The 24,057-nt window shown below is 31.0% G+C and overlaps 1 protein-coding gene across 6 annotated transcripts in view; it reads right to left on the minus strand.

Annotated features, from left to right (window-relative positions):
- Positions 1 to 24,057, minus strand: part of Wdr33 (WD repeat domain 33) — a 312,953-nt gene that overhangs the window by 223,896 nt on the left and 65,000 nt on the right. For all 6 annotated transcript variants that reach the window (XM_089593911.1, XM_089593910.1, XM_089593909.1 and 3 more), the window contains exons 2-3: positions 3,779 to 4,168; positions 3,434 to 3,703 (exon numbers count right to left, since the gene is read on the minus strand). In XM_089593911.1, the coding sequence (XP_089450037.1) occupies positions 3,434 to 3,703; positions 3,779 to 4,105 (597 nt within the window). In that variant the 5' untranslated portion in view covers positions 4,106 to 4,168. The remainder of the gene's footprint in view (positions 1 to 3,433; positions 3,704 to 3,778; positions 4,169 to 24,057) is intronic.

Below are 24,057 nucleotides of genomic sequence, written 5' to 3' on the forward strand. Positions count from 1 at the left end.
GAATCTACCATCCAGTTTAATACTTTTCCCATCGTAATTATAAACTAATATTGTATCTATTGTCTTTACTATATATTTTAACACTCTCCTTGCATACGTATAGTAAGTTGCAATATAACTACATTCTATAGAATATAACAATATTCTACACTCTAATTCCACAATAAAGATAATTTACACTGCTTGTTATATCCAGTCTCTTGCTTGCACTTACGTACAGCAAATCCAATTAAATTGTTGTTCATTAATTGTTGTTTGCAACTACTAAACTTTTTAATTTTTATATTTGTTTCCATGAGAGTATTATATAATTTTACATTTCCTACATTATATTTCATCGCTAGTGACTCTACATACTTTTTTTGACTTAACTTCTTGTATTTTTTTCTTTATTAGGATCAATTTCAATCACAATACAATTTTCAACTCTACCTATATCTTTCTACAGGAATTTTTACTAAGTTTTGCTTCCATTTTTTTTTCATTGAAATCTTTACTACAGAGTAATAAATCATCAACAAAAACTAAAATGTATACTGAACTAAAATTATTATTTTTTTAATAAACAGAAACTGTAATCATTTTTAACAAAATTTTGTTCGCTTAAGAATTCATGAAATGTTTTTTACTTTATTATTGGGCATTCTTTAAATCCATATAGTGTTATATTCAGTTAACGAACGTCATTTTTAACAATTTCATAGACTTTTGGATGAATAATGCATGTTTCTGATTGTATTTAGCTATTTTTAAATACTGTTTTTACATCCAATATGTACAGATGTATGTTATGTATGATAAACAAATTATTTTGACAATAATAAGATAACAATATTTTTAATGTTTGCATTTTATTAACAGGCCAACATACATTTTCTATGAACTCAGTTTATTTTAAAAGTTTGGTGTTAAATGTATTTTTATCCTTCCTCTTAAATATCAATTTACTATTTCAAATTTCTTACTTTTTGTCCCTTGAACTGTATTCCACGATTTATTTTTAGTAAGATTTTTTAATTCAACATTCATGGCTTTTTTACACAATTTTTTTTTTTTTTTTTTTTGAACTTTTATTTACGTTAGGCAAAAATTTTTAATTTATTTCTGCTTCTTCCACTAAACACCAACCCATATTCATTGCCAATCAGTTGTATGTTTCCATTATACTATTTTGTTAATGTACCTAATAATATTTTTGTTTAAATATTCTTTTGCATTGTCACATTATAAGTTGTTAACCTTTTTGTTGAATCTTTTTTTTTACAAAATTTACATCATTACTAAGTCATTTTGCTGTTTTTAACCTAATTTGTGTACAATATATTTTTAAACATTTACTGTATTCACTTATAAATGTTAAAAGATATTTTTCTTTATTATTACCAATTGTATTATGTGGGTCCCTTGAATCAGTATGAGTAACTTCTAAAACTGTTTTGGCCATTTTCTTATAACTTTCAGGTGGTTTGTTTGTCCTCTTAATTTTAATACGATTTGCGAATTTCATTTTAATATTCTCCAAATTATCTAGCACACCATCAATCATTTCATTTTTTATCATCGTCCAAGTTGTTATCATTATTTTACTGTCAAATTGTGCTATTAACGTATTTGTTGTAAAAATAATTTAAATAACTTGATATACGGTATAAACAATGTTTTAGTTGTGTGACCACTTTAAGTTTATTATTCAATTTTATACATATTTTGTCTGTATTATCAGTCGCTATAATTTTCCTAATATTTGCGATCTCTGAAATACTTGAAAAATTTTTCTGAATTTTTGTACGAATGAAACATTATTAAAATCAATGTTTGAGTTATGCAAACAGTTATTAATAGTTATTGACGTAACAAGTGCGGAAAAGACGATTTCCCGCACGAGTCGTGATTGACTCGCACGAGTGGCCGCAGTTGACTGGAACGAGTGCCAGTTGAGCACACGAGTGCGTAGCACGAATTACCGTCACCGGCCACGAGTGCGAGTCTATCACATGAGTGCGGGAAAACACCTATTTTTCGTATACTATTGCGAAAAATAAACTTTTGTTTTTCCTATTTTCGTAGCTTTTAATTGTTCTTTATTTGGCAAACTTACTTCTAAAGGTTTGTTTGGATTCATATGTATTTACTGAAAAATGTATCCATGTTTATAACGTGATTGGTACTACTACCGTCTAATAACCAATTTATTTCGTTACCTACTCAGCAGTTATTTACTTCACGCTTTTCGTACTCGATTTGAAAGTTCTGCGCTCCTAACGAGTCTTGCTATTGTTGTTGACATTCTTCGCTCGTTGTGTTCCTATAACCTGTGCATCTGCTATTTCCTTTGTAAGTACCAGTATGTTTTTCTGCTGTTGCCTCTGTATCTCCTTTTGCCTCGCGGCGTGTCTCTGACTTTAGCACCTAGTGAACAGTTGGAATGGCTTTAATTACATTCTCTTGCCACATATCCAAAATTTCCACATTTGTAATACCGTCCTTTTATTTCTATATGGAGTGTACTAGATTCAGCTTTACGTTTATTTTCTACACTTTTTTCTTTCAAATTTTTTTCTTTAATTTGCGATTTCACGAATTGCTCAGTCTTTTGTTTTTCAGGTGGGTGATCTATATAGTCTCTGATTTAGTTATACCTTAATGGTAATGCTTTAAACACGTATCTTAATTTTCAGCTTCGGTTTTGCTTTTCCAGTAGCCTGGACTTTACAGACTATTTACTTAAACTCAGCCAAAAAATCGTTTACTTAAAAATTTTTTTTTATTGACTTGTTTCATTTTTTTTAATTAACCATCTACAGCACTATGTATTTAGTCGACGTAACGCTTGAAACATCAAAGAAAAAAGGAACAACGCTTTGCTTTTATGTTGAAAATGTTAAAAGGAAGTGTTGTAAGTATAATAATATATATTGCGAAATAAAAGAGCGACTCGTTACGACCAAAGCTAGAGCTTGACCACCTGTATCGCTTTAAACGGCGCGTACAATTCGTGATCATTATTAACATGTGGATATGCGCTAGGATTAGACTGAACTGATTCACTCACATTGCAGCAAGTTTAACAGTGAATTCTTTCTTTCTTCAAAATAGTAGCTTTTCAGACTAGTCTCATGAGGTCTTAAGAGTAATAATAACAAAATGCATTTCTAAAAATGGAATACACAAATTAGACTGTTTTCATTAAATAAAAAGATCACTATTCCATTAGGACAGCCGGTATTGCACTTATGGAGAAAAAAGTCTATAAAAAAACTAATATTATGTACTTATCTTAGCCCCTGCATATAAAACATGAAATTAATTTTACAAAACATAGTTGCAGCTTTTTTTATAATGATACAAATAAAAAATTACCACCAGATTAAACACGTAAGGTTAGAAATCAAGCTTGCACAAACGATCTACGTTTTTCAAGCTTACAACTGACCTGTAATATCGTCTCAAAATTAAATGTGAGACCATTCCATAGTGTAAACTCTCCACTAGATGCCCCAGTAACGAGTCGTCTTCCTTCTGGAGTCCAAGCCATGCAAAAAATGGGACATCTCATTTTATTAGTAGCAGTCTTAACAAACCTTGTTGTAACAGCATTAATTGGGTTATCAATATAACTAGGAGGTGGTAAAAGATCAGGATAATATATAACATCTGGTTGAAGCGCACGTCTATCACGAAAATCTCGTTGCCAGATGCGATTCTACAGTGAACGTAAAATTAGAGCTAGCTAAACGGAAAAAAAATTATTTTAATAATTGTAAAAATAAACACATACCTCTAACGTCTTAATTATTGCTGAATTATAATCTACTGTTTTTCGCATAACAGATTTACGAAGCCTTTTGCCATCAAATTCATCTTGAAGAGCTTCTTGACTGCCAGGAATAATTTTAGGTGCATGATAAGGTCGAAAAGGTTTAAAAAACCCTCGATTAACATCTTTGTGATTAGTAAATCTAGGTAAGTAATTTGTTGTCGTACTTATCGTGGTTAGTGCAGGTGGAGGAGCTGATAAGTTAGGAGTTGTGGGTGGTGGAATGGACATATTTGGAAGGGTTATACTTGGAGGAGGACTTAAATATTGTGTAGTAGATGACATCATTTGAAAATGTTCTTGTTACTACTCGGAAATAGTCAAAGGTATTTACCATTTGCCACTTTAAACCTGGAATATAAAATGTGAAATTTAAGCATATTATTTTGTGTGGGCATACGCCTTCTTGAATGTGTACAAGTAAAAATATGAATAAATGCAAGTTAATTTGCGTCGATTAATATACAAACAAATTGAAGCTATCTAGTTTGCAAAGGTACTGTGTATAAATTTTTTATGATAGAGGTCTAGACTATTCTATAATTATCTAAATAGTTTCGCTTTTATAGTGAATTTGTAATAATTGTTATAATTATAGACATACTTTCGTAACTTTAACTACCCTACAACGTGAATAACATTAGATGACAGATTCTTTAATTGAAATTTTTTTTTAATTTCAAAAACAGTTTAAACTTTATCTTATTTGCATTTCTAACTCCAACCAAATCGTTTTGAAACCAGAACTCAGTTTGCCCTATTATTTCTGGATTTTTTGCTATTATTTAGAAAACAGCCTTACAACAGTAAAATTCGACAGTTTAAATCGTAAAATCTCAAGACGATAATGATGATTTTAACAAAAAGAAAAGAAACTATAACACATCAAATAACTAAAAAATATAGTTATGAAATGTACTCCTGGATTGACTTAGATTTTAACAAGAAATAAAATTAAATGTAAGAGATTACAGAAATCGTAGCCTTTAGAGAGAAAAACCTAGCTGCAACAATTCGTGCATAGAGATACAATTCGAAAAATATTTTCAGATGTCAGAGATATAGAGTTGTAATGGGGAACAAGCTTTTGGCACCGTGAGCGTTTGTTTATACCGTGCGAGTAGAAGGTAGGATGGAGAGAAATAGGGACGGAAAAGCAAAATCATATAAAAGACAGATAAAGATAGAAAGGAAAGACAAGGGTCTTTGTTGGCATATTATACAGGCGAGCTTGTTTGCTCAAAGTTACACACAAAACTACAAAGAGCCAGGTAGGCATAGTGTGTGCGTAAAAAGCGCGTTAGCAGTGTGAATTTTCTTTCTGCCTGGTCGAATTATAGTGTGCCATTGGCTCCGAGAAGAAGTCATTCTTCACCCGTACGTACCTTATCGTTTGTGCGATCGAGTGAAACATACACACACACGCGCGGGCGCACAAACTTGCTTTTGTAGCAGTGAAATCAATGGTTTCATTTTTGTGATTTTCAAATGCCCGTATTCTGCTTGGCACAAACCTGCGTTACTCTAGAGCTGAGCTGGCTACTCAGCAAGCAGATGTAAATAAGGGAAAGCCGACTTACTATCCGAGTTGTAACGTAAGTATGACGCCGTGCGTGTGCAGGAAGCACAGTCCCGGTCAGGGTATCTTTCGCATTAATCAGTGGCTATCAGAGCCGTAAGCGAGTGCTGTCACCCCGGTAAAACTGTTCCACTGGGCTTGAGCTCACGAAGTCTTTCATACTAACCAAGCACGATTTCCACTCAAGCATGGGTTGTCCCTTTCCCGCTCTCGGTGCCAAGAGCTTAATGCTTGTTATAGAGTATTATCATGGTATTAAAGGTTAAATAAGCAAACTAAAAAATTTCACTTAGCTAATGACTAGAATGTATTGATAGCTCCTTCTACAACATGCTTAGGCGTGTTAAGACGCAGTTTTCATATATGATGACGAAAAAATCACTTCACTGCCTATAGGTTACTCTATTTAGATAAATAGTGAAATAAAAATTTCCGACTTTGAATGAAAAAATAACAAAGATTTTGATAAGCATAATTTAATAGTGATTGAAAACTAAAAGAATAATAGAGATGTACTGAAACTACTATGAGATTTTCCATGCTTTCTGAGTCAAACTTATAGTGGAATTAGCAAATAACATTATGAATAGGTGGATTGGCTAGTTAGAAATAATTCAACTGTAAAATCTAAAAGTAACTCTTTAACGCCAAAAGATATGGCTAGAACTATTGAAACAATTAATAAAAGCCACAAAATCTATAAGTACTAAAGTTTTTTTCTGCATCTTCGAAAATATTCCTCAACTATCCGAAGCAAAAATTTAAGAAAACATTTTTAATGAGCTATAAAGAAAAGATTTTCCAAAAGATTATAAATGTAAATGATAACTTTAAGTAGCCCCGCAAAGTTTTGGGACGTTAATGAGTCGAAGATGCTGTTGACATTAAATTTTTTAACCCTTACAATAGATTGTAAATTTGTAAAATAGAAGGGCTATCAATGATACTATTTTTTTAAATTAAAGCTCCCATACTTTATAATAACAGTACTTACTAAGGTCAAGAGGTAGAAAATTAAAGTAAATAACACTCAGCCGTACCTTAAAATAACAACGGTGTCATATAAGTCTTGTGTTCAATGGGGGGTATCTATTTAACATAAATTTCTTTGCCTATTATGATTAAGGATGCTCTATTTGTTTAAGTTTTGTTGTTAGCATGTTAATATTCAATACACGCTGATATATCTTCCAGTACCTTGTAAGTACTGATAGAATATTAAACCTCGTTCACAACTAAAATAATGCAAATTCTAAGGAAAGTGCTAAATGTAACAACCCAAATAATTAAGCTTGAAGATCATCATCAACCCCGTAATTGTATCATTTTAATTATATAACTGAAAATAATAATATGTTTCAGACCTCTTATATTTTTCAAAAATGGTTTCGTTACGTTCCCAAAACTTTACTGAACTGCTTTCTCTATTCATGTAATTATGTTCCAAATTTGGTATCGTTATTAATTTTTTTTTTTTCCAGTTCATAAAAATAAATTGCCACTTCTTATTTTCTCATCAAAAATTAAAAAAAACCTTACGAAGATGTACATCATTACTTTATAAAATGATAATGATTTCAGCATTATTTGTAGGAGTAAAGGGATTGCTTTACTTTTTGGTATAAAACATTTTTAGTAATGTTTATGTTTCTTGATGTAAAGTTATTTAAAAATGGTTAATCTTCAGACTCCACTACCCTATTATCCTAATATTTATATTACTTCACACATGTACTATTTGTCTTTAAAAATGTTTAATTTTTTAGTAGAAATCGAGAGTTTCTGGTATTATTTATTTTGACAAACGAAGACACCCCTAAGATGTTTGAAATCTATAATCGTTGCATTTGGAGAGTTAGAAAATATTATAGAATGAAAATTGAACGTGTATTTTACAGTCAGGAAAAGAAGCAAGCTAGGAGAGACGCTAGAAAAGAGGTATACAAAGAAAGCGAGGACTAGGGCATTAAAACAATGTTTCCATGAATCATTTCTGACGCCATTTTCCCGATATCTGCTCTGCAAATTATGTTTCATTTTACGACGGTTACCACGTTCACTTTAATGTTACTGTTTATTTATCAAACTCAATGCAGTTAGGGCTTAAATGGGTATAATAAAAGACTTTCAAATAAAGACATTGCTACTAGTTCAAATATTTTTCCTGATAAATGGTAATCCAGTTGCCACTTATTTCTAAACGTATTGATCAGTCATTACCATTTGAGCTAAGGTTTCGTTTACCTGTACATTTAAACAACATTGAAAGCTAATTTTTGTGTTTCAATCAGAAAAAATTTATAATTGTAAATAAATACAACTAAGAGAAACCAAGCGTTTACTATAACTAAAAGCTAAAAAAATTGTTGATGTAACTGAATACTGATGCAATACAAACGTCCATTTTTTGAAATAAATAATGAGTCTTCAGAATTTCTATCTAATTGTTACTCTTAAAACTACCAACAATAGTACGACTACAGCAGAAAGTACTAAAACATTTTGTCTTTCATTATTTTCGAAATTTTAAAAATAACTATTAATATTTGTTCTATTGACAAAGAATCCTCACAATTATTATTAAGAACAAGAAAAACACGAATGAACTTATTAAAAGACCCTTAAGACTAGAGAATAAGTAATAAATATTCCAAAATATTTGATGTAAGTATTCAATCTTTAACCAATAATGTAATTCTAACTTCTCGTTCTAAATAAATTTATTCTTACACACTTTTTAATTTAAATACTAAACCATGTTTGTGTAGGCCCACCACCTCATAAGATTAATTAATAACCTAGAACAGTAGAGACATCAATCATAAACGTATGAAGGTTCATTACACACATAATGTAATAATAGATTTTGTTAAAAATTTAGTCACATATTCGTACTAACATTAAAATACTTCATGTTAAATTTGAGATTATTTCAGTACGCCATTTATAAGAAATTTACTTGACAGTTGCTGAAGAAAAAAAATTGTAGATTAGATACAGTACAAGGCTGAAATAGGTTTTCCAACTGACAAGGAGGAGTTGCTTGATTGTGTTGAAGCTTACGTTAAGAGCTTCGACTAGGTAGGCATGGGTATGAATGGTTCATGAAGCGTCATCCCATGGTTCGAACAAATACTTCTCAACATCTTACTTCAGTAAGAGCATCTGTCATCGAAGAAGACCTCAAAGATTGGTTTACACAAGTTCGAACGTATTTAGAAATTAGGAATTGTTTAAATCTTTTTGCTTCACAATATTTTAATCGTGATAAAATAAATACTCATTTATGTTCTGAAACTGATTTCGTACTTACTATGAAAGACTCTCACACTGTTTACCAGATCGTTAATGCTATTGAAGAAGAAAGTGCCACCACTTTATTTGCATACAGTGCTAGTGGTGCTCAAGCACCTCCTATGATATTGTATAAGTATGCTGAAACTATCCTAAAAAAGTTGTTTGAGAATTGTCCATCAGAATAGAGCATTGGCAACTCCAACACAGGCTGGATGACCACCGAAACATTCTACGAGGACATCATGAATGTGTTTTATTTTTGGTTACAAAAACGAAAAATTCCATTTCTGGTTGTATTGTTTGTAGATGGTCATTCCTCTCATATGACGGTGCCTTTGTCAAACTTCTGTCGAGAACGTAACATCGAAATAATTATACTGTACCCCTACACCCCAACTCGGCTTACATAATTAAGCCCTTCGATGTTGCTTTCTTTCAGTCATTTAAAGCAATTCGGAAAAAAGAAGTTGATAATTGAAGAAAGGAGTACAATCTTACAAGACTGAGCAAACCCCAATTCCCAGCTGTATTGAATAGAGTATGATGAATAAAGAGCACAATATCACAAACAGATTTCGTAGCAGTGGTCTTTATCCTTTGGATCCAAATGCAGTCCATTATGATATCTTGCAAAGAAAGGGAAAAAACTAGAGTCATTAAATAAATAAAGTTGAAAAAATAATTTACTGGAATAATACTGATACTAATAAAAATTAACAGTTTTTTTGTCAATACGAAGAATCTTTACCAGTATACACACTACATAAGTTAAAAAAAGCTGAAATAAACCACATTTGGACAGGTGACCTCAAAGATAAAGAATTATTTCATTATTGGCTCAAGTTAAAAAAGGAATGTACAGAAGGTACATACAATTTCACAAGTTCAACATTTTTTAATATTTAGAAATTCACATGTACAGTATTGGAATACATACATTTTTTATTGATAATTACGATCAATAACTAAATTTTCAAATGTTTGTAAAAAATCTTGTTTATCGTTCGACTTTTTTTTTTTTTAATTTAATATTACAATTTTAGTAGTTTAGAAAAATATTAACAATTTAATTTTTTTTTCCATCTCACATGAAAGATTTCTTTTTTAGTGAACATATGTAAAATTTATTTATACATATTTAAACGTAGCAGTAAAGAATGAGCCTACTAGTAAGACCGTTCAAGATTTAAATGTAAACACAACATTACCTCAAGTTGTAAACGATTCCGAGGAATTTTTGTATAACAAGCTGAAAAACTGACTTAACAGGGATATGTACTTGAAACCGAATTAATGTACAATCAGACAAATAATTATAAACATTTAAAGAATGTTTCTAATCAAGTAGAGTCAGTTAATAGTACTTTAACTGCGGGGTATTTTTCTTATGTGGGATACGGGATAAGATGGAACCAGGAGCACAATGTATTAAATAACAAAATACGAATAATTATTATTCAATTCCAAAATATATTCAAAGCTCTTGTCTTATAAAATAGTTACAAGATTTGGTTTCGACGCAATGACTAATTTATAGATATAATGAAAAAGAAAATAAGAAAACATAACGTAGTTGTTAGGCACTATTCAACCCCCAATTAATCATGGATTTAAAATAAACTCAATAACATGTTTTTTCCGTTCGCACGACTCACTCTTTCGTATTTTATAATTATACAACTTTTTGGATTAACTTGCTTCGTAGAGCATTAACGCTACTTCTCCTGTAACAATGATATAATATTTAAATCACGAGAGCGCCTTTTTTTTATACAAGTCTTACACGATATTTACGACTGACGTGGCTCTAGTATATCAATAAATCATAACTTAATTAGTTCGACAACATACTTCAGACTTTCTTTGTTATTTTGATTTAAGAACCATTGAACGCAAAATAATAATTGTAAATAACAAAATTTGGATTCGCCTAGACGATCTCTCTCATGAACGAGTTTTACGTACTAATGGACAGTAATTAAATATTGAAGTGAAATCCCTTACACTCTATACTCTATTGGACTCAATAACTTCTCAGATATAATATTTAAAAAAAAAACAAAAAAAAAACATAAAGAGTACAATTGTGGGCTAATCGCAAAATCAACGGGATATATCGGCTAGACAACACGGTAGCACGATATATATAAACAACAAAAGAAATGAACCTCAAAAAGAAAGAAATAGGCTAGTCAGTCAGCAAAGAAATATGAGTGCGTCTACGAAGCCACCGCAAGGGATTTATTGCTTCTGCGACGAGGAATTATCGTAATGATAATTCACGAACTCCTTTCAATTGCCTATTAAATAGCCCCTTTTTACTCATGCAGACCAGGAGGAGAAAACAGGCAGAGGCGAGAGGCTTGGGATGAAGAAGACCTTGTTCCCGGAGAGGACCCGGAGAAAAGAGCCAGCGGTTGCTGAGCACCCCTCAACCGTTCAACTTGATTAGGTCCGGTTCATGAGGAACTCTTCCTCTGAATGCCACTCCCATCTTTTCTCCTTAGCCTCTCCCTGCTTTTCCCTTTTCCTGTGGCAAGCCGCCGAAACCGATGCCTGTATTCGGGCATTTTCGCGTTTCCTCGCCCCCGGTCGGGGCCCCACGCGTCTAGTCCCTGCACAACATATGTGACGCATAATACCTTGTCAGATAATATTTCACCGTCCAAAAATTTTGAAGAGCAAAAAATCAGCTGTTATGAAATAGTTCAAGATACTTTTATAAATTGTAAATTTTTTATCCATGTTTAATCAAAAATGTCTTCTTTTACTTCATAGATCTTACCCAGGAAATACTTGCAAAAAGTATTCCCTTAACACGCGAAGTATCTTATAACGAGCAAAATAATGCACCTAAACTTGGAACTATATACCCCTACAAATTATTTTGAATAATTGCACAGGAATTTCAAAGAATATCTTGATCTCTGTTTCTCCCACTTTGTTTTAGAACCTTTAAATCAATCAAACATAGACAAAAGCAATAAACTTTTGGAATAATTTAACAACATTTTTACACAGCCTGAAAAGTACTTGCCAAAAAAAATCAGGTGTAGCTCTCGGGACCCACGACAGATGTAAAATATTAAAAAATATGTTATTGAACTCGGTAGTACTTGATTGTCTATGTTAAAGATAGAAGTTTTCGTCAGATAAGTGCCATCGTCTCGAGGGCTATTTTGCGGCCCGAGGGACCTGCAAAACGGGGCCCGAGGGACGCAAGGCAACTACGGAGCATTGGCGCTTATGTGGCGAATCTTACTTTTTCTACCAAGCGCACACCAGCCTCTCAAAAACGCGTGAGGTAGAAAAAGTATTTATTTTTTAAACTCTTGATTGTCTTCACTTCATATTTCTATAGTAAAAAGACAGTTTACTTATAAATATGTGTTTTGATAAGTGAATATTATGGATTAGGAAAAAGCAAATTATTGTTATAACTGTTTTTGTTCATTAATATGTAAACGAGAACAAAAAAGAACAATAATAGACGTCGAAGATTATCTATACTACCTACCTACACAAAGGTACATAAATTAGTTAAACAAACGTTCATGTGTATTACTTTCTCTGTCTCTCTGTCTCTTTTTGGATTGGAATACCTGTTTACTGTACGTAGTTGCGTACGTGCGCGAATTTCGTTGGCTCTTTATAAGAGACGGGTAAGAATGGAGTTGGAATAAACACAACTGAAAAACCCCGGAAAAATTTCGCATTATAGTTAAATATTGATATTTTAAAATGATCCTATTCACAAAGAAGAAATATTTTTTAAATGATGAAAAAATTATACTAATTCAAATATTCATTAATCATATTCTACAAGCACAAAATATTTAAAAAAGCATTGAAAAATGCCTACCTGTAAGAGTACAACAAAGAGAGAGAGAGAGAGAGAGAGAGAGAGCGCAAGAGCAGATCAATGGCTCTTTCTATCTCGCTTACTTTTACAGGTACTGCCAAAATGCCTTTGTTTTTTTTAACATTTTACGCTTGTCGAAACAAAATTAAAAATGTTTATTGATAGAAAATTTTCCGTCTTACACGCTGGTATTTTTATTTTTTCTGTGTATCAAACCGTTCTGCATATAAGCAAAACGAGCTTTAAAACGCAATTTCACAAAATTTTGACATTATTAGACCACTCAAAAATAATCATAACTATTTCTTTTGAAATCGGTGGGCTTAATTATATATAAAATAAAAAACGCCTAACTATAGATTAATTTTCTAATTCAGATGTTTCTCGGTTGGTGTCTATAAATAATAAGAACAAAGATTGGACTGGCATGCTGCATAGCACAATCGATAAGGTCTCCGACTACCAATCCTAAAGATGTAGTTCGATTTTTAGAGTCAGTATAGTTTGAAAATATTACTTACACATATATAATATATAATATATGCGTACGTGTATATATATGCTACATATACAACACATATAAGATATTTGATTATTATATACTTTTCAATGTAGCTGTAATAATACGGGTAGTACACTTTACAAACGAGAGAGGGGTGGCAGTAAGCATGTAAAGAAAGAGACAGAGAGCCAAGCCGAGCTAAGCCAAGCCAAGTTTAACCAGAGATCGTGCCAACACACGGGTCGCTTCATCGCGTTGGTCGAGCCTCCAAGCATGCCAATTAATATTTCATATCAAAAAAGGAAAAAATTAAAGGAAAAGGAAAATTTATCGCTGCATACACATCCGATCTGTGGTATAACATCCATAAACAATAAGAAGATAAGAAAGCTGAAAAGATAGATGCAAGGAAGAAAGAAAGGTTTAGTTCCTCAGAAAAACAGTTAGATATAGAACTCAAGGGGATTGAAATAAAAAAATTACAAGAAACAAGTGATCAAAAAAAAAATGCAAAAAAAAAAGTCTTTGAATGATAAAAAAGAAGTTCTGGACTTACAAATTAAAGCTATGTGTTAAATATAAAACAAGAAAAACCGTAGATAGTTTATTATAATTTATTTAATTCTAACATTTTTCATTAAAATGTACTCAAGCTGGTAATGTTTTATATTTACTAAAAACTATAATAAAAAAAACGTTGAAGATGTACAAAGATAGTAATGAATAATAATAATTTTAAGTAACAAAGAAAAAAAAAATACAAAATTTATAAAATAAAAAGTAAATCACATATGTTTTACCTCGGCTTACCCCCTCTCATTTATTATTATCTTTAAATAACTCATAACTAACTTGAAAATACTAAATATATCTATTTCAAATCACGTTCCGCGATAGGGACAATGACTGCGAAACAGTTCTGTCTAACTACTACAGACGTTCCGTTTAGTGTATATTTTGATCACCTTATAATTTATCACATAAATTTTTTAATTCTACTCTAATTTCAATAAAAAACAGCAACCTACGTTTAGAAATAGATAACCCACCGTTAATTATTAAAATTTTATGATTAAACGTTAAAAAAAAATTTGTATTTGTAATAAATGTAAATCGATACCAAGTTCGTTCCATGGTAGAGATATTTACCTTAACTTAGAAGCATATAATAACTTTCAGAAATAAAAGATGATATATATGTTTTTTTTCATGAAGAATTAATTGTGACCTTTAAAAACATAAAGTTAACCACATTAATTACAAAGAAAACACTCAAATATTATTCTTTTTCCTTACTGCTTAACTGCTTTTGTAGGTACGAATTGGCTAGCTTTGATACAAAAAGACCTTAAAAAGTTAAACCTAGTTTTTATATTTATCATTTCCTAGCATTTTCCTGGTAACATCCTCGTCTTTTATACAGTTCAAGTTATGATAAGTGTAATTATTAAAAAATTAACCATCAAAAAGCGTTTATTTAATGAGGGCACTTATAATCAACTATCTTAGCCACGTTACAGTTGTATTTACAGAAAAGTAAGTAAAATATTTTAATGTCAGTCAATGATAAAATGCTATTGGATAAATAGTACATACAATTTCTGAAGTGATCTTCTAGTGACTTTTACAATAAAAAATAAAAATGAATTTGATTTTGCGAGTAGGGCACGATGGTACCTGTCATTATGTTGCTGATGAACTGTTGGTTTTATTTCAGGGATCTTTATGCAGCGCGTTTTCTCGGGGAGCCTTTTTTCAAAAAAAGTACTTGCGCATTACTTGCTGATAACTTTTTGATTGAATGTTTCTTAGTAATTGAGTTGCTGTCAAGAAAGCATGCTTGTTTGCTATAGATTTTATCGTGGCTGTGAATTTCGTAAGAATATGTATTTGTGTAGTACGATTTTTAATGCACGTTCGTTGCATACTGTGGAAACTTTTGTTTAGTGTTAGTGCTTGAGTAGAATAAAATTACAATATATGCATTACTTTTTATTGCTTTGTAGTTGCTATAATAATTCAACAGTTGCTGTGATGATTATTTTTATTGTGCAGTGTAACTAACCTACTGTTAAAGGATGTTGACAATAAATATATATCTTCTATACTTTTCAGTGGTTTAGGTGTTAAGTCAGTATACTTGTTTGAGGGAAGTGATAGTTTTTTTACTGATCAGAGAAAACAACAGCTATCTTTATACATGTCTATAAATGAATAATTGTATACATACACGTATTAAATAACTTATTGCTCTGTGTTAATCGTTGCATGGACTGGGTATACTCGAGATACAATTTTTCGTATTAAAAGTGATATTAATAGTAAATTTCAATACAATGATGGCAGACTGCACACATAAAATTTAGACAAAAGGATTTCTGGTATTTTAAGTGTAGTATATTATGAATAAAATACATCAACTTGTTGTTGTCTACTGTCATTAAGTATGGCTTGGATAATAGGATTTTTTGAATTGATTTATAATTTTAAGTCATAAAGGCTTCTGCAAACGTAAATTCACTTTTTACATGGTCGATTAAAAGTAGTTAGTACAAAAATCGATCTTAAACAATTGTCTCAAATTTTGTAATTTTGCCGCAAACTTTTAAATAAATTTTTTGATTTAATTATTTCCCATACCACTTTAATAATAGGAAATGCCGAATCTAGAAACTTTGACATGTAAGGTCTATGCATTCAAGATAAAAATAACCGTCTAACATTTATCAAAACTCACACGATAAGTCTGATATGTTAAAAAAAAGTTGTATTTAGAAATTTGTTGCCATACTGTTTTTCAAATGATTTGTCATGTTCTCTTTTTTAAACAAATATAGAATTATTTTTAATTTTAAAGATTTTTTAGATACTTCAAAATAATTTTTACAATCTTTGTGAATTCACAGTGTTGGTAATATTAACCGTTGAGCTGCATTAGTTAACATTTTTTAATATAAAATCTATTATATATAAAGTCATACCAGTAGAGAGCTATTTGATTGTATCAACTACTTTTGTTTCTGAAATTTTTTATCAATTGTAACTTAAAATAAATTAATTCACTTTTCTGTGTTTACGCACAAAATGAAACAGCATGCATTTTTGAAAGATGAATCTAGTTTGGAGAAACATACCCGTTGCTTTCTTTGCAGTGTAAACATCACATGTTTCAACAAACAAGAATTAATCAAGCATGCTGGACCTCGAAAATAAAACTACTATTATACAAAAACAAAACAATGCACTTTTTATCCCTTAATAATAGTTTTAAAATCAAATTAAGGCGTTAGCATTAATGACTGCTTTCTTCCAGGCAGAACTCAACATATGAAAGTTTACCTTGTCGTCGGTCTCATTCCCTTCATTTAAAAACTCTGAAAAAAGTAGCGGCGTTGGTTAAGTAGTAAGCATGTTTGTTACTGATGCAACGTCGTTTAGAGGTAGGTTGTAGGTTCGATTCCCGGTGAGTGCAAACACTTTTATCACCGGAAAAAGTTCATATGCAACCCCGGCTGTTTTGGGGCAGGTTTTTTTCCGTGAAATTTTCCTTCAGAGTAATTCTAAGGTTTTTTCCTTGCCCCACAAGTCTTTGGGCCTGGGTGAATGCGAAACAGTGCTGGGACTATAGGTAGGGATAAGCGAACCCGATGCCAGGCATCGGGCAGGGATCGCCAGCTTTACAGGCAAGGAGTGGTCCTTACAATATGGAGCTTCTGCGGGGACGTTAATTAGCCTGGGTCAGATGCTTCGGCAGAAAGCGCTAGCTTAATTTTCGAGGAGTGGATGTCCTGAAATACGGAGTCTTCTTCGGGAAAAGGCTACATAGTAGCGAGTGGACCCAATGCACCGTTGATGCAGAGAGTTTCAGCTTAATTGGCGCAGTGTATCACCGGAGATATTTCCACTGTGCCCATGGTATGGTATGACATAGATATGGTATCAATTAAGGGATAGGTAAATGGTGCGGCAATACACTGGATGCGTTTCGTAAGCACTGGCCGTTTAATCTAAGTATTTAGATAATGTGTAGATAACTTATTAGTGTGAGAGTAATAACATGTCATACTTTGCCTCTTGCTCTTAAATGTCATCTGGGATACCGAGATACTTATTGATTAACTGCTGGAGCTTACGGAACGCACCCACTTTCACACATACGTGGTAAGTGGGTGGCTCCGGTGACGAGGCCGATAAGCTGTCACAGTAATCCAGTAAAAGAAAAAAAAAAAAAAAAAAAAAAAAATAGAGATTGTTAAAAAATTGATATGAAAAAAGACAAATATGTAACATTCATAACGAACACACTGGCAATAGTAAGCTTCAAAACATTTTCAATTATTGAAAAGAGCAACGTTTTATTAGTTTTATTTGAAACCAAAACAAGCTTAAAAAAAGGTTTTGTGCATGGTTATAAGCTACAGAAATCCCGATAACGGTGAACGAATGTTACGTCTGTTAATATTATTTAAACTTGATACACAACAGCATGGTACAACAGAAAATCGCTGATTCAAACAGTTAGACTGCTAATCACCGACATTTTCATGCCTTAGGACATATTATATAATTAAACAATAATAAGAAACGGACGGAATGCTCATCACTGATCATAGCTTGACTAAAGGCACATTTTTGTTATGAATAACTATTCAACACACTTGGGTTTTTAATCGATGATGCTTGCTTACCTAATGATATTTTTTTACATGACTATACTCAAAAACCGTAAGGTTTCTAATAGCCAATGCTTGCTCGCCTTAGGGCATATTTCATTCATTCATGATACAAAGAAACTGTTGGATTTTTAATAGCTGATGTCTGCTCACTTGAGGGCAAATTTTTTCAATAAATAATACTGAAAAATTGTGGGGTTCCTAATTACCGTTTCTTGTAACAAAGGGCACATTTTATTCATAAATAATACAACAAAATAGTTGGGTTTCTGCTTGCCAATTCTTGCTTGTAATGTATTAAATATAATGATGTAAATCGTAGAACTTACGAACAGAAATAGATAGATTGATAATTATTCCAGATCTTAAATTTAACTATATGCTGAATATGAAAAAATTAAAGAGGTACACAACATACGTCTTTTTAGCTTTATAAGAAGTTTAATTCGCGGTTATTTTTGAGCAAACTACAAATTAAAACAGGTTTACAAAAAAGTAACAACTGAAAAACATTTAGAAGTAACTATACTGACGCTATGATACCTGAATAATTATTTTCTACACTACGAGCAAATATTGGTAAGTAGAAACCTCACTGTACTGGAGTATTATTTATAAATAAAATGTTCCCTTTGTTAAACAAGCAATGGCAATTAAAAAAACAACAGTTTTTGAGTATAGTTATTTAAAAAAATATCATTAGGTGAGAAAGCATCAGCGATTAGAGACCCAAGTATGTTAGAGAATTATTTATGATAAAAATGTGCCCTTAGGCGAGCAAGAATCAGAGATTAGCATCACGTCCATTTCTGACTATTGTTAAATTACACAATATATCATGAGGCATAAAAACATCGGCGATCAGCAGTCAAACTGTTTGAATGGGCAATGTTTCTTTGCCTAAGGGTACACTTTATTTATAAATAATACTAAGAAAACAGTTCAAATTCCAATCACCAACGCTTGCTTGCCTAAAGGCACATTCCATCAGTAAACAATACTGAAAAACTGTTATGTTTTTAATCACCAGTGCTTGCTCGCTTATGATCACATTTAATTAATACAAAATTGTAAGAAACTGATGGGTTTCTAAACGTTAATACTTCCTTACCTAGAAGCAAATTTTATGAGTTAATAATAATAAAAGAGTGTTTATGTTCTAATCGACAATGCTTGCTCGCATAAGGGCACATTTAATTTGTATGAAAAAAACTAAGAAACTGTTGGGTTTTTTATTGCCGATCCTGGCTCACGTAAGGGCACATTAAAAAAAAATAATTCTCAAAACCTGTTAAATATCCCATCACCGATGCTATCTTGCTTTGAGGCAAATTTTATCAATAAATAATTACAAGAAACTGTTGGTTTTCTCATCACCAATGCTTGCTGGTTTAACAGCGCGTTAAACTAGATAATAATACAAAAAAAAATGTTAGGGTTCTAATCGCCGACGCTTACTCGCCTGGGGCCACATTTGAAGGGTAATAATGTGACAACTGCTATTCCAGCTGTTGACAAAGCAAAAAGTGATTTACAAAATGTTTTTAAAATGATTGTAGAAAAAACTTAAGATAATATGTACAAAGTTGGAACAACATATACGTAGTTAATAAACTTTACTGAAAAACGGAGTTGGACATGGGCACACAGAATTTTATAAGTGAGAAAGATGTACTAGTTGATAAACTTATTTCCTTTCGATCTGCTGCAACATGCGATTCAAATAAGACTGGACTAGGGTACGTTAGCTGTAACTGCTAAATATCTTGTGCGAGTAATAAGTTCTTATGAAAATAAAAATAAAAACTTTGTATAACTCTAAGAGCCATAATAGTACAACGTGCTGCACTAAGTCATAAAACATACAATTTTTAATATACATTTTCAACTGAGTTTAAAAACTATATTCTTTCAGTAATGTATTGTAGTAAGAAAACTTTAGTCATAAAGAGCATAGTCTTCGCTCAGACTCAAAAAAAGCATAGTCTTCGTCTGGAATCAAAATAGGGCATAGTCTTCGTCTAAGACCAAAAAAAGGCAGAAATTTTTCTCAAAATATTATTTTTTAAATCTATTTTACCATTTGTGACGCTACAAATTTTATGTTTTTTATTAGAAATTGTAATGTTTATAACGTATTGAAATTTTCTTATTTAAAGTATAATAATCTTAGAACATCATTCCTTTAGTTTTTCCTTAATTCTTACTTTATTGTATTGGAATAAGTCATAATGCTCGTTATGATTATTAACAGAAAAAGTGTAAAATTTGAATAACTAGAATCATTTCCAATTTAACGAGTGAAATTTAAATTTTTATACTTAATTGTAACAAAAATGTCATAAATTTTACAACTTTCAAATTGAGCTTCTGTTTCAAAAGTTCTATTTCTTTCAATTAAAATATATACATTTAATATACGTTACTTTTCAAAGGATGAAGACACGTGAATCATAATTTTGAAGTAAAAATAAAGTAGTTATATTAAATTACACTACTCTTATTTTGAGATAGAGTATTCAATTTTTAATTAAACCTTTTGCCTCCTATCTCACAGTCTATATAAATAATTATAATTCACTAATAGCATAGTCTGAGCAACGCTCCAATATTTATTATAGGCCTTTCCCGACGTTTTCCGCAACATTCTTAATAATTATTTTATCCATACAATTCGTTAACACATCACCCTTGAGGTAGTGCTGTACCACACTGATTTTTTTTCACTTGAATTCCAAATACGTTAATAATTCCATTACTGAATATGTTTAAGAGCATGACATGATATTTTCATACTAAGTCAAGAAACAACAAATAATCTTCAAGAACATTTAAGCCGTGAACCTCGCTAATAGCTCAATTTACCACGAAATGGTAGAAATCATCTGTTCCTTTTTATGAAAATATGCTGAATATTTTAATAAAGTTTACCATTTTGTCTGCAACCTAAATAATATACAACGTTCAAAAAAAAAAATTTATGTGCAATGAAAACTTAATATTATTTAAAAACTGTATGTACATATTGTTTTAATACGTATTTATCCATGTTTTAATTTAACGTTTTAATGTTACAAACTTAATTTTTCAAAATCAATCAGTCATTTAGAACAAATTCTTTTTTATTTGAAGATATTTAATAAAACTAAACAGTCTACGTAAAAACAATTTTTACATATACTATTACAGTACGATTTTGTTTTTTATTGAAGTGAACAGTATTACATAATTATTAAAATTTACCTTGCTATGTCATAAAACGATATTTAGATAATAATTTAATTCATATTACCCATCGATTTACGATTTAAATGAACTGTGCAATAGTGTTACGTACATTTTCATACTTTTGCAAACGTATAAAAATGAAAATTTTTTTATCTACTTCAAATTAGATAACGTCAAAAATTTCTTTCCAAACAATATTTTTTATTTTCAAATTATTATCTAGTTCTTTTTGAATATTGATTCCATTTATTTTTGCATCTTAATAAGGCAACGTATGATTGACCTTGCGAAAATAGTAGTTTTCTCAAGTATAATTTAACATTATTAAAACTTTGACCTTGAGATGTATTTATACTCGTGGAAAATACTTACTCTAAAAAAACTTGTTTTCTGCATAAAATAAAAAATTATGATGATGATATAGGAAATATTCTGTCAATTAAACAATTACTGCAATTACATTTTATAATACGAAATAATGTTTAAAGGTATGATTATTTAATACTTTTTTGTACAATCATGATTCTTTTATTTTTTATTTTTTTTAGAAACTGGAAGAACCGGTCAAAAATCTTTTTCTAAAACAATTAATTTTTTACCAAAACAGATATTTATATTACATTAATCACTTAATACTATTTCAACTAGTTAAGGCTTTCTTGAGATCATAGAAGCCTTGTCTCACATAATCGAACATACTTCTCTCAATTTTTTAATTAGATTTCAATTTCAAAAACGAACTTTCTATACCGTTCAAGTCTATTGGTAAACAAAATGTTCTATAACTGATCATTTTTTTTGGAAGTGATGTTGATGCTTTACCAGTCCATGCCATAGATAAAGAATTTTTTACGAGAAACGAAATAATAACTTAACGTTTTCTATAAAAATATTTTTTGTGAGTCTCTTGAGCTGTCAATAAATAAAAATTTTATCATTTTAATCACATATAATTTAAAAAATCGTGACATTACTTTTTTTAAATTTATTTAACATGGAATTAAACATATGAGTACAAAAAACAATTTTTTTATGGTACTGTTTTCTTTTATATTAATTTTTGTTGGTGGGTTAATTAAAATTTTTAAATGATTTGTCTTCTAATTGTGGAATATTATTTATAAGTAGAAGTGCATGATTTTCTTATTTATTGAACTTTAAAAGGCAAACTGGAAAATTGAAGTATTTAACCGATGTTGAAAAAGTGTGGGGTAGACGAAGCGCTACAAGTATGTATGCATAAGTATAAATATACATACTAGTAAGGCTACACCCCCTAGTCACTTCGCTGACTAACTTTCCACTGACCAGCATTCACTTATGTGTACTTATTATCAAATTCATACTTCAACTATTCATCATAGTAATGTTAATATAAAATTTTATTATAGCTGATAGTTTATGTAATGAGACTTATCAATAAAACATTAAGTTATCTAAATACAATATAAAAGTGGAAATTGTTACTGGAGAAAAAGTGGGAATAGAGTTTTGATATTTAGGATAACTTTGAATTCAAGAATCACGTCTTCTCTGCCATTAATTTTGTACAAAAAACTGTTTTCGTTCATTCTGGCGTTTTTAATAACAATAAATAAATCACAAGCATTCGAAAATGTTCAATATTTGAAAAACCCTTGTTTACTTATTTTTAGTTGTACGAAACTTTGTCTCGATGTGAGGATCCGAATAACATATTAATTTCAATAGGTTTAAAAAATAATGAGAAATGTGAATTTTGTCTGGACAGAAATATTTGTTACATAGTTTATATACTTTACTATTTCTTCGTCAATAAATTTATATAACATTATAATAGTGGAATATGTATGGTGGTTACACATTATTATGGATACATAACTACTTTTTCTTATCCTATAAATCGGTTGTATTTAAAAAAAAAAAAATAGACAATTACAAAGTATTGCACAATCAAACCAATATTAAGTTTACGCTTAAGGTCCTACAAATTCAATAACCTAATGCGCCATAGCAGGACCTATTGGGTGGTGTGGAAATCTGCTTTAAATAATAAAATTAGACATTAAATTATCATATGTTCTTACATTTATGACTCTTCGTATTGCAAGAAGAGAGAAGGAGTATGTGGGATAAAGGAGAAAAATAAATTTGGTGGGAGACAAGGGGAGGAGCGGAGGGGAGCTGACCAAAAAAATGTCGGGTTAAAAATCACGTTAAACTAGCGAATTACTATACTAAGGAAAAAGGAGTACGTCTGCTACCCCACGGGCAGTTGTAGAACTAATTAATAAGTCAGCTTCTGATCCAGGCAGAGGAGCAACTGGCCTTTCCATGTAAACGATTGAGAGTCTATTGGAGTAGAACAATAGCCTCCCTCATGTGGTACAGTAGCTGAGCTTGTATACAGTCCGTTACGTTTTTTAAGTTAGCGCATGGTGCGTGTAACAGATGTTATACAAGTGAATCATTTATATTTTATCTATAAATTAATATCTTTCTTCTAAGATAGTAAGATTACTTTTTTTATACAAATTATATGGATAATACGTCAGTAAACAACGCCTGATGCGTATAACGTAAAAGACTGCTGCAGTTTTATGCGCATTCGAAGTATTAACCCACTAGTAGCGCCGCCCTGACTGATGAAAAGGGAAGCTTACTGGGATGCTATACGTTTGTTTGAATGTACCGAAAAGTAACTAATTTTTTAAATGAGTACGTATAAAAACCGAACTCGCATCAACTCTTACAATGTTAAGGCCATTCGTGTAATTTGGTTGAAAAAGTGTGATTGAACCTCATCTACAAAACTAATTTTCATTTACAATCACCATTTTAAGTCTGAGATTACTTTCTACGTAAATATTTTTTATAAATTGTATGTGTCTGCTGTCTAATTTGATTGAAAATAAATTATCATTAACTTTGCCATAAATACAACAAGAGATGTTACGTGGGTCTTGTTATCAATTTTTAAGGTTATACCATATATAAGCCACAATTAGGATCCAAACAACGCCAACAGCACCAATAGATCAAGTAAATTTACATATGTTATAATTTGCCTCACCCCCCCCCCCCAACCGTTGTTCCGATCCCAATACGAGCACCACTAGC

Source organism: Copidosoma floridanum, unplaced genomic scaffold (genome assembly GCF_036245765.1).
Source record: "Copidosoma floridanum isolate Cflo_tuat_1 unplaced genomic scaffold, Cflo_Japanese_pri ptg000020l, whole genome shotgun sequence".
In the NCBI taxonomy this organism is placed as follows: domain Eukaryota; kingdom Metazoa; phylum Arthropoda; class Insecta; order Hymenoptera; family Encyrtidae; genus Copidosoma; species Copidosoma floridanum.